We start from the raw sequence: 12,886 nt of genomic DNA, 5'->3' as shown, positions 1-12,886 counted from the left end.
TAGAGAAAATGTTTCTTGCCATTGATATCATTAGCTTTTGCATGATTGTTTCTTTCCATGTGTTACTGTGAATATTCAAATGAGGATTTTCCAGAGCTGTAAGAACTGGGACTTGTGGTGGTGGGAAGAGTTCTGGCCTTGGATGCAGAGCCTCAGAGCCTGTCACTCTGATGCTTACAGGTGTAACCTGAAGCCATTTACAAACTTCTCCCATGCTCAGTTTCCTTATCTATATTGTACAATGCAAAGGCTGGCCTAAAGGATCTTTGAAGTGCCTCCCAACTTGAAATCTTTGAGGAAAGAGGCAAATAATATATTGTTTGATACCTACAAACCAGTAAGAAATTGTCCAACCCTCAGGAATATTTTTTATCATCAAGCACAAAAGAATGGGGAAAATATTAAATAAGAACTATGGATATTACCTGTTTGAAGAAAACAACATTTTATGTATGGTTCTCTTACTGTTTTATAAAAAAAAAAAAAATCCTGAAATTCAGATTGCTTTTGAGCTGCATGTGGCTTTTGGGTTTTTACCACAGCCTGAAGCTGAGATTGGTTTCTTAGTCCATTTGCAGGCTCTGTAGTCACTCAGTAGTCCTTTCTCTGAAGAGTAAGATTGTGTAGAGATGAAAAACAAAGTAGAGGAGGGGACTTCATGTAAGCAACATTCTAACTTTTTGTCATTTCCTGTTAGAATTTGATCTTGTGAAATGTGATTGCCTTCTCCCTTCATGCATTTTGAGCAATATAGAATTCCCTGAGAAAGTGAATAGTTGGCTAGTATCCAAGACAGGAAAATTTTGATTCAGATTTTGCTTCCAACCCTACTGGTGTGAAAGTAAGTAAGTATTCCAAACTTTGAATATCATAATCATACCTCCAGGTATGATACCCTCCAGGTATCCCATACCCTCCAGGGCTGTAACTTACAAGAAGGAAAGAAGGAAGGAAGGAAGGAAGGAAGGAAGGAAGGAAGGAAGGAAGGAAGGAAGGAAGGAAGGAAGGAAGGAAGGAAGGAAGGAAGGAAGGAAGGAAGGAAGGAAGGAAGGAAGGAAAGAAGGAAGGAAGGAAGGAAGGAAGGAAGGAAGGAAGGAAGGAAAGAAGGAAGGAAGGAAGGAAGGAAGAGAAAGAAAGAGAAAATTAAAAATATATATAAATCTGAGTCTGTGGAAGAAAGAATTTCTTATACAAAAGAAAAGGTTTGGAGCAAAAATGTAAATGAAATGAGATACAACACCAACTTTTTGTGTTACCATTTTGGCCATCATAAGCTAGTAGATATATTATTTTGTTACAAACCTAAAGGAAGTACATAATCAATTTTATTTTTGAGAAATGCATTTTCTTCTTCATGATGCTTCTGAAGTTTTCTTCCCTAAAAAAAGGCCCACTTATAAATGGGTTAAATGATTTTAAGGGATTTGTTATATTGAACATACTCAAACTAAAAATAAAGCCAGTTCATTAATCTATATTTGAAAAACCTAATCAATCTAAGTAATTAATATATAGAAGGGGTTGTGAGGAATAGTACTTCTTTCTGCACACTCGATAGATGATGATATAACATTCGCTAATTTCAAAACATAAATCTAATCTCACGACTTGCAATGTGTAAATAAAATTTATCTTTGTGAAATACTTTGTTTCAGATTTTAATTTGAATACAGTAAAACAGTTTCTATCTATCTTAGCAACTACATTTGATGGATTGAATTACTTGAATATCTGTTGAATATTGTCCATGTGCTTAAACAAGTAAATAAAGGGGCTAAATTTTAGCTTTCTTCTAAGGCACCATACATATTTTTGGATCAATCTGTTTTTTGTTTTTTTTTATTTCCCCTCTGTTCATTGTATAAGGCTGCCAAAGGAAAAGCAATTGTCAGTTATGTTTGGGTGAGGAAAGTTCTCTTTTATCTTTCTAATTTAAGAAGAATTCCTGTAAGAGAGAAAATTGGAGAGGAACATTCAAAGAGGAAAAGAGACTTTTCACTGGAACTCTTATGACGATCACCAGATACAAATGCAATATTTTAGACTAGTTTTTCTTCATATTACAGAATTGGAGGTGTTTAAAGTCCTCAATAAACCACCTTTGCAGCTACCCATCATTTCCCACTATCCATAATCCAGCAAACAATTTCCTGTAACTTGGATCATTCTGAACTGAGTTTTGGCCTCATAGAAGCAACCTATTCTCAGAGCTAGAAATAAAATTGTACATTGTTGAAGTAACATCAGCTGAATATTCATAACGTTCTGTTGCCTTGTAGTTACTCTGCTGTTCTCATTTCTAGACAAACCAGATCCTATATTCTCAATTAAATGAGAAAAATGCAATTTCCTGTGGTATTGTGTGAAATTTCCCTTCTTTAACATAGATCACGTGTCTTGGGAAAAGTTTTCCATTTCTGTGTTTTCAAATGGCTACCAACATAACATCCCCATAAACAATTGTTCTTGGACTTGGACCAACTATTTTAAGATCCCCTCATGAATTACTTAGCTCAGCCCTTGGGTTCCCAGGCATATTTCAAATTCTGCATTTGGAAGACACCTGGTTTAAAAAAAAAAAGGAGCATCTTCATCATTTTCAGCATTTCATAATCGGTTTCTTTTTTCCCCCTCTCTCTTTAGCCAAACCAACAAGTTTATCACTTCCTTTGACACCCGAGTCACCAAAGTAAGTATTAAGAAGGGCAAACAGTATAAAAAGGGGTGGGAGTATTGATACATTTGGCTACAGCAACTCCATTTCAGCTTGTTTTTATAAATGTGCCCTATCTTCCAGTGATCCCAAGGGTTCCCCATTTGAGAACAAGACTATTGAAAGAACCTTAAGTGTGGAACTCTCTGGAACTGCAGGTAAGACAGGTGTTTAAAAAAAAATAGTGTGAATTTCAAGTAAGGTATAACCATGATCTTCATGTGGCTAAGAGAGCTGAGTATAAATAATAAACATGAAATCAAAAGGAAAACTAAACATTTGAGTATATAGGTCAACCCAAAAGTCTTTGTATTATCTTATGGTACTAATCTATTAAAGCTTAAAAACCATCCTAAAACTTTTGGGGACATTTATTATTTGTATATGTATGTTTCAAAGAAAAAAAAATCATTTGTAGGATTCCCAAACAGATACTACAGTCACATCACAGAATAACAAGGAACTAGGAAACATTTTAAAGTCCAAAAACTATTTAGTATGAATATAAAAGGATGTAGTCTAAGAGTACTTGTCTACCTCTCATAATTAAAATGTTAACATTTTCACAAGATTCCATCTACTGAAAACAAAAAGGATCTTTGAATATTGGTAGAAGATGAGTACCTCAAACATTTTTGACTCCCAGCCTCATCTAGTCAGTTTTAATTTGAAATTCTAAGTCTCATGTCCCCCATACTAAATCTGGTATCTTCCAATCTCAAAGTTGCTCACAAGAATTGACTGTGAACAATGTCTTTTGGGGTTTGCTACTTAAATTCCACTTAAAAGTGCCTCCTAGGCTGTCTGAACAAGCTCAACCTGACTCTGGTTATTCTCATAAGACTAGAAAAAACAAACAACAAACAAAGTGACAAGGGATTTTCAACCAGATATACCCCGGTCATTGTTCCTAGGTCTAATCTCACAATTCAACTTTGCTAAATGGCCTTCCAGGGAGGACCATTGCATGCTTTGGTCAAGAAACAGAGAAAATAATGTCATATAGCATGTCCATGGAGATTTACATAGGTATAAATATGTTGTGCCCATAGATAAATTTCCTAGATCTATGTATGATTTTATATGTGTATATATATATATATATATATATATATATATATATATATACACACACAACACACTGTATATATTTATAAAATTATCTACATATAAATTATACATCTATTTGTCAATTCTAGTCATTTTATAAGGAGAAGAACATATGGTATCCTAAAATAGCTTCGTAGTTTTAATTATATTCAGTTGGAAGATTGAGCATTTCACTGTAAGTTATTGTCCAGCAAACATTGTTTTATATTGTTTAGTTATAAGTTTACTGTCAAGAACTCTATGGGAGAGGAATTAGCAATTCTGAAAAGCAATTTTGTAGTTATCTAGATGCATTTAAAGCATTTTTATTTATGTCAGCCATTCAGTATTCATATTATTACGGAAGTATGTTTTCTTTTGGACACTGCCGAAATTTTTTTTTTCCTTAAAAGAAGAACCAATCACCTGATATTCCTTAATTCACCAGTATCCATCTTTGTAAAACTAATGTGCTATAAGAATACAGAGAAGAACAAAATCTTTATCTCTATTCTCATGGAGCTCACTGTTTAATGGGAAAGGTGTATTCAATATATACAAAAATTATAATAAAAAATGTCTCGAGTTCAAATTCTCTTGCCTCCAAAAGAATAAACTTTTGTCCTAAATCACCTCTATTCTTCCCTATTTGTGTTGAGGGCATTCTCCTTACAGTCAGTGCAGCTAATGATCTCACTGAACAAGCCTTCCTCTTATTTTACTTTTCCTATTGCTTTTAACCACTTCTTTGTCTTCCATCACTATCACTCTAGCTCAGATCATTGCTTCTGAACTAAACTGTTGCAAAATCTTCCTAATTGGACTCTCAATTTCCATTCTCTTCTTTCCCTATGTTATCCTCCACACAAATACTTTCCCTAAAATGCTAATCTGACTGTGGACCTGCTCTGCTTTGGAACCTTCACTTGGTTCTCTATTGATTTGCGAGCAGGAGTTTTTAGCCTTTTATAGATTGAACTTTTGGCAGTCTAATAAAGTCTATAGGATTATAATAGAAATTCATCATATTAAAATATATTTCTAATTTTTTAAATTCAAAGACCGGGGCAGCTAGATGGCACAGTGGAAAGAGCACCAGTCCTGAAGTCAGGAGGACTTGACTTCAAATGTGGTCTCAGACACATAACACTTCCTAGCTGTGTGACCCTGGGCAAGTCACTTGACCCCAGTTGCCTCTTAAAAAAAAAAAAAATCAAAGACCCAAGTCAAAAACTCCTGTTTTGGGCTAAATTATAAATTCTTCAGCTTGGAATTCAGCTCACAACTTGACTGAAACCATTCCTCCCATCCTTCTTTCACATTATTTCCTTTTACACACTCTACGCTCCTGTCAAATGGGTCGGTCTGCTGTTCCCAACACTATTGCTCCTATCTTGTGCCCCTCACCCTACCAAGGCATAGTTTGGCCTTGCATCTGGAATACAATAAAAAAAAAAATCACAGTGTGCAATTAATTACCACAATGGTGGTACAAACAATGAATGGTATAAAGGTTTGTCAGAAGTGAATTACCTAGTGCTAAAATAGTTTCAGAAGGCTTTGGAGGACAACAGAATTAAATTGTGTCTTAAAAAGATGAATGATTTTTACATAGGTAAAGAAAATGTGGCAGCCCATTTAACATAATAAATATACTAATCAAGAGGGAAGAATAGGTAAAAAATAGTTTAGGTGATAGTGAACATATACCAACTGGAAAGTAGTAGAGAGATTATAAAATGAAGCAAATAATAGAATATATAACTTCTTCTGATTTGGGAGTTTTCCAAGGCTCTTTTCTTCTACTTTCCCTACTTCCTCACCTCCTGATATTAAGATAATTTAAATTACCTAGATCAACCTGTTCTGACCCAGTATGTTGCTTTTTGTTACTTGCTCTTAATAATTGTAGTATTGTTGTCATGAATAATCTTTTACTCATCTTTTTTTATGATGGAGTTCATATTTAAACAGTCCCCAGATAAGTTGCTGTTCTGATATTACTTTTTTATCTTTTTTCTTCCATGGATTCTGGCCAGATAGTTCAAATAACTGCTTTTTTTAGAGTTCAGGATGTGTATTATAATGTAAGCTCTTCCTCTGTAGACTGTCTGAAAGCATCCGTGGTAGAATTCAATAGCAGACAGAAAAACAGTAATAATATACACCTTCTCCTGTTCGCATATGATCTCAATTTCTGATCTCTTCTGCTTGGTCTCTGAATTTTGAAAACTTACTGTCCCATGTAGCCTGAAAATGATGAGTATTTGTGGTGGTAAAATCTACTAAAAAATGTTCATAAGTTTTTCATGGAACAGTATTATTTCTGGGAGATGGTGAATAACAGTTTAGTCTGTGATAATGATTCAGAGGCAGTGCAGTTTAGTGATGTGGGAGAGGAAGGTGCCATGGATCTCATTCTCATCTTTCAATGAAGTTTAGATAGAAACAATACTGGGATAAATTGCTAGTATGCTATTCTTTTTTATGGGTTTTTATTTATTTAATTTTTTTTGGCAAGGACTCTTGTTCAGGTACAGTCTGACCTTTGAGCTCTCTTCCAAATCTGAGAATCTGTGCTTTTTTGAACTATTATATTCATTGTATATTATTATTGCTGTTTTTCAAATGAGGAAACAAAGGCATAGAGATTAAGGTAGAAAATCTGGTACATGTCAAAATGAGGATTGGACTGTGGGTCTTAAAAATTCAAGTATGGTATTCTGTCTTCCCCACAGAAATCCCTCCTTCCTTTCTCTAGGGGATAAGAGATTATTCTAGATAGAATCATCAAATTGGGGCTGAAAAAGAACTCCAAGGTGACATAATCCAATCTCTACCTACCTAAAGGAGGAATTTCCTCTTTCACATCACTGACAACTGGTCATCCAGCCTCTGCTTGAAGAATTACAGAGATGTGAAGCTTGCTATCTTTCTCGGCAGTTCATTCCACCTTTGGACAGTTCTAATTATTAAGAAGTTCTGTGTCTGTAACTTTCACCCACAGATCCTAATTCTGCCCTCTCGAGTCAAATAAAACTAATCGAATCCTTTTCTCCCCTTCGTTTTTTTCCACATGATAGCCCTTCACATATTTTTAGATTATAAGCATGTCCTCAATAAGTCTTTTTTTTTTCTTTTCAGCCTAAACATTTCTGATATTTTAAGTGAACCTTTTTATAGCATGTTTTTGAGTTTCCTCACAAGTGCAGCTTCATCAATATTCTTGCTACTCGGCTGTCTTCTCAACAGCATCATCAGCAGCAGTCTTTCCAGATATACTCTCTTCTTTCACCCCGTGAGCTCTCCATTTTTAAAATCGTGATCAAATCAGCTCTGCCATTGTTCCTGGAAAGAGTTCATCTGCTTAAAGCTCCACTCTAACTTGGTTTTAGACCAAGTGCACCTCCCTGACCACCATTCCCAAAGTGATTTTCCCTATTAGAATATAAGCTTCTTGACTTCCCTTTTGACTTTGTTCCCCTCTCTCAAGCACTTAATAAGTGTTGTTTCATTCTTTCTCTCATTCATTCACCTTGAAATTCGGTGCCCAGAAATATTCTAGGTGTGACCTGATCAAAGCAGATTGGAAACAACTATGATTATCTACTTAAGTCAACAAGGATTTATTTATTCTGGAAACTATGCTTCTGTTAACAGATCCCACAGTTAACATTCATTTTTCTGCACCTGATATCCCAATGTCAAACTCGTATTGAGATTGTAACTGTTTATAAATCTGGGCCCTTTTCACGTAAGGTGCTTTGTAGTCATAATCCTGTACTTGTGCAGTAGATTTTGAAGCCCAAGTATGGGATTTCCTATACATGCCTACTAAGTTCTACCTTATTAGAGTCTCCTTTTCAGGTCTTGATTCTGTCTTCCAAAGTGTTAGCTATTCCTGCCAGCTTCATGTTGTTGACAAACATGCCATATATGTTTTCATCAGTCATTAATAAGGGAAAATATACAATAGCACAGGGATGAATACAGAACCTTGCAGCACATTACTAGATAACTTTTTTCAGGTTTCCATTCTATTTATGTTATCTCAAAATGCAAAAGTACTGAATCACTTTAATGTGAAAAAGAATAATTTATAAAGGTGAAAAATAATGTTTATCATGGTTCAGAAACTTCTTCTGGAAGTAGAAATTATAGAATCATAGATGTAGCGACTTTAAAAGAGGCCATCTAGAGCAATCTCTTCAATTTACAAAACTTAAAATGCAACTAAAACTTAATTTAATAAAAAAAATAAACTAAAGGTAATTATTTAAGAATAAGTGGCAAAATAGAGTTCACCACTGTTTTCCTTACCCTACCATAGTGATGGGAGAGTCAACAAGATTCAGATACCTCTGGAACAAATAAACATTTCCTGCCCCATCTGTAATATCTTTGGAAGAGCAGGAGGAATGGTGAAGGAAGTTTGCTTTATTGGCTGATGCCATCTGGTCTGTTGTCTTTGAGATTGTCCTAAACTAGCTCTTTTTAGCTAAGAAAAAAAACACTTCACTTTACAGGTGTAAAACTAATTTGATTTCAAAATGACTTGAATAAAGCAAGAAGAGTAAAAAGACAGCTCGCTTAGCAGAGAAGCATTTAAAACTATTGAATCCTCAGAGTACTACATTTTGCAACTTGAAGTGCTAATAGGAAAAAATGCTAACAAGTGTGTCCATATCTTCTATTTGACATAAATAAACATAGCCAGGAGCTAAAATGACAAATCACTAGGTGACAAAGAGAGTGGTTTCAATCAGGAGCTTTAGCAGAAGACTGTTCAATGGTTCCATTCTGCATAAAAACCCTGGTCCATATATTACCAAGCCAATCTGCCAATTTAATTATTTTCTTTCCTGGTCTATTAAATAATGTTGCTCTCAATAATCCTGTCTTTAGAGACTTTTGTGATGGAGAAAAATTCTTAAGAACTTAGTGGGAATTGGATTCTATATCAAGTTAAGCCATGTTTTCCTTAAGTGATCTATTACCGTACAGCCCATTAAGAAGTCACGTACCTGTATTGGGGGTACAAGGTTTGACCAGGAGTTCTGGATTTTATAAACTTTACAGTAACTTCCTAGAGGTCACTTAATTCACTCTTGTGCCCATAAAACCCCAGAGAAAGAGATTCAACAGGTTTACTTATTTGACAACACTTGCTGTCAAGAATTTTTCCATATGTCAAACCATATGTTGTAGTTTCAAGAAGATTTCTCCCTTTTTTTCTGCCCTCAATGGAAATGGAGATTTTTTAAACACAGAACTTGGAAGTCATGGTGAAATTTTCCCACAGTCTTCTTTTAAATGGACTGGATCAACTTTAGTCCCTTTCAAATTCTCCTCATGGGGTTTATTTTTCCATCCTATATTCATTTTGGTGTCTCACTTCTGAACCTTCTTCAATATCTCCACATTTATCAAAATCTGGGTATGTCAATTCTCTTGCTTCCTTTTTCATGTAAAAGAATCTATTGTCTCCTGGATTTCCAAGGGACAGCATGCCAGAGCAGACATCATGTTTACATGTAAAAGCTAAAGACTGATGTCCCATCTCATGTTATTTTTTTTCTTTCAGAATACATAAATTCAATACACTTAGAAAGTTATTGCTGATTTAGTCATTGATTTTATGAAATGATATAAACTAATTTAAGCAAACAAAAAAGCCCAAATCAGGGCGTAAATAGTAGTACATATCAAATAAACCACAGAACTTATCATTTTCCATAGTCACTCAATTAAAAAGAAAATCCTATAAATAAAATGAGTTTACAAGATATCATGAAAAAATACTTTGTCTTTTACTTTAAAAAGACTTTAAAAGGATGATTGTAGAGTGTGTACCACTTCTCCCAAATTTGCTGTGCAGAAGTACGTAAGTGTGAGTGATATAGAGGTACTTGTTTATTATAGAGCACATTTCAATGCAGTAATCATAAATATTGCTAAGGTTGTGCTCTGTTGAAATATGACCTACATACTCTTGATTGTTTGTGTTACGTGATTTGTCTGACACCCATTACATTCTGGGTAATGGCAGCCATTTGTTGCTGTGCACAGCAGGCTCTTTTGACAAAAGAAAATAGGCAGCAATAAAAAAGCTATAGTCTGAATTACATTCTGCACAGTGCTGCACTGCTGAGAGTTTGTGCGAGTGTGTTAACAATGCTCTGAACTGCCTCTTGTCAGCCTTCAGCCTGTAATGGCCATCTGTCCTCACATAAATCTGTCAAAATCTGCTAAGTTCAAGAGAGAGCAGGGTATATACCTTGTACTGTCAACACCAAAATGTACACATTCACCAAGAAATCAGGGTTCAGGGGAAAAAAAGTCCAGAGGTTATAGAAGGCATTAGTACTATTGATTTGGGCTCATGGCATGAAATCAAGATTACCAAGATTAGGATGAAGATGACAAAAGGTGTTGGTGTTCATGCATTAAGTGGTGAGCTCCTTTATCCCTCCCTGCCTCTTTCTTATTTTATGCATAAAGACTTCTGTGCTCTGTCAGATGGGTTCCTATCCAAAATATCCCAAAGGCACAAGGATTTCCCTATTCATTAGGTATTTTTAAAAGTTTGGCTCCACTGAGAGAGAGAGAAAAGCTTTACCCTCCAATCTCAAACAGACTCAAAGACTGTAGCTCAAAAAGGCAGCACTCAGACAAGAAATTATGTCCTTGCAGGATTTTCCCTCATAGCTCTATCAAACTGAAAAGATATCAATCAATGACAAAAAGTTTGGAGAGATATCTTGAGTTGCACTGTTTTTGTTGTTGCTTTACATCATCTAGTCTAAAATATAGTAAATATTACTTGTTTGTTTCAAAGACAGTCCTAAATTTATTGAAGATAGTGTATATCTTATATGATACCCCTTCTATCTCCACTTCTCAAACTGGTCTATTTTGAAAAAGTTTTCACTTCAGGTAATTATTTGTTTTATATTTATTTATCGAAATGTGCAATATTATGTTTAATCATATACTTATAAATGGCACTTTAATTGGAGTGGTAGTTTTATCTAAAAATACAGCTAGAGTAAAACTTGTCACAAAGTACCTTCCCCCCCAATAAAAAATTTTAAAGACATTTCATGTGACTTTAAACTCAATGTGAGGTTATGGTACGATATGGTAGCCAAACCAGCTAATATGATGTCAGGTTACATATACAGAATATGATATTGAAAGCAAAGAAAGTAATAGTCCCACTGTACTGTGTGTATTTGGGGTTACCATATTTTAAGAGGGACATTAACAAGCTGGAGGGCAGCCACCATAGTGAGGGGACTCTAAACATGTCATATGAGGAACTGTTGAAAGAGTTAGGTATGGTTAGTCTGAAAAAAGGAAGACTCAGGAGGGATATAATAAGACTTTTCAAATAGTTGGAGAGCTATTATGTACAAAAGGGATTAGACTTAGTCTCTGTGGCTCCAGTGGATGTAACCAAAGGGTAAAAATTACTTCAGTTCAAAATAAAGAACTTCCTAACAGGTAGAGGTATCTGAAAATAAAATAGGTTACCTCATGTGGTAACCTATGTGATTCCCAGTCACTATAGAGATAGTGTACTCAAACAGAGACTCAGTCTCTGCTTTCTAGGGATTTTGTTGAGTGGATTTATGCTTAAGATTTAAGACTGAATTGAATGAGCTTTAAGGACATTTTTAGCCATATCATTTTCAAAAGTTAGGAATCATTTAAAAGGTAATGGACAAACAATCCAAATTTTCAAGCCTGGAAAGAATGTCTAGGTTTTTAGGGATTCATTTTTCCATCAAACATGGATTTTTGTTGTGATTTTGGACTTCTTTCTTAAGCCTAGGAAATTCTTTGTGTAAAAATTTCCTCTTCTTATTGACAATAAATCTGTGGCATAATAAGAGGGGCAAAGAAACGTGTCGGTAGTCACAAAGCTGATGTTTATAGAGACAGGACTTTAACTTGAGTCTATATGACTCAAGGTTGGCTAGCCTTCTTTTCATTATCCTTTATCACCATATCACTAGAACTCAGTTTCCTCATCTGTAAAATGCAAGGATTCACTTAAATGTCCTTCAAGGATCCTTCTAGCTCTAAACCCATTATTCTGAAATCCATTGAAAACCTACACTATTTCCATTTTCCATTGCTGATACTTGTAAGAGCCTAATTTCTTTTTAATAGTAGCCTAGTTTCAGTTTTATAAAATGCAGAGTTTCTCTCTTTGAAAAGCCATTCAATCAACATGTTTTTGAACGTGAAGCACTAAGGCTTATAGAGGAATTTAAAAGTTCCCTGTTCTCAAATGAGTGTAAACTATTTGCACTTTTGTCTTTCTTCCCAGGTTATTTTTACCTTCTGAATCCAATTCTTCCTGTGCAACAAGAAATTCGGTTCTGCACACATATATTGTATCTAGGATATACTATAACACATTTAACAATATAACACCCCATCTAGGGGAGGGGGTGGAGGGAAGGAGGGGAAAATTCAGAACAGAAGTGAATGCAAGGGATAATGTTGTAAAAAATTACCCATGCATATGTACTGTCAAAAATTATAATTATAAAATTAATAAAATAAATAAATAAATAAAAAGTTCCCTGCCCTCAAGAAGTTTACAGCATGTATAATTAGACATAATTAACTGTAAAATAGTTAAATATGCTGATATAATAAGTAACAATACTTCCAGGTTCTGTGTAAGTGTCAAATGACTTACCAATAGAAAATGATTTTGAAGTTCTAGGGATGAGAGGTGATCCTGAGACAATCTGGAAGAACATTAGGAAGGAAATAGCAGTTTCTGTGATTTTTTTTCCCTCAGGACCTGTTTAATTAATTAGCTATGAAAAGTTATATTCCTGATTTGTCATGATGTTGCTTAGCCAATGCTCTCTTGATTATAATTTCCTCTTGTACCAGTCAGATAGACAGTGAGGCTTTATATTTACTTCTCTATCATAGGCTCAAATGTCTTTTCCTACATTCATACCCCTTAGTTCACCATTAAATATATAATGGCTTCTTCCCACTATCTGGATCGTAACAGACCAGTTCAAACAATGTCCACATGATTCAGTTTTCTCC

General features: G+C 34.8%; 1 protein-coding gene across 8 annotated transcripts in view; it reads left to right on the top strand.

Moving 5' to 3' along the window:
• PPARGC1A (PPARG coactivator 1 alpha) overlaps window positions 1-12,886 on the top strand; it is a 755,048-nt gene that overhangs the window by 720,448 nt on the left and 21,714 nt on the right. For all 8 annotated transcript variants that reach the window (XM_074275736.1, XM_074275734.1, XM_074275730.1 and 5 more), the window contains 2 exons: window positions 2,644-2,689; window positions 2,798-2,871. In XM_074275736.1, the coding sequence (XP_074131837.1) occupies window positions 2,644-2,689; window positions 2,798-2,871 (120 nt within the window). The remainder of the gene's footprint in view (window positions 1-2,643; window positions 2,690-2,797; window positions 2,872-12,886) is intronic.

This window comes from Sminthopsis crassicaudata, chromosome 6 (assembly GCF_048593235.1).
Source record: "Sminthopsis crassicaudata isolate SCR6 chromosome 6, ASM4859323v1, whole genome shotgun sequence".
In the NCBI taxonomy this organism is placed as follows: domain Eukaryota; kingdom Metazoa; phylum Chordata; class Mammalia; order Dasyuromorphia; family Dasyuridae; genus Sminthopsis; species Sminthopsis crassicaudata.
Note: the sequence above shows the minus strand (reverse complement) of the source record. Positions and strands in the feature narration are given on the sequence as shown.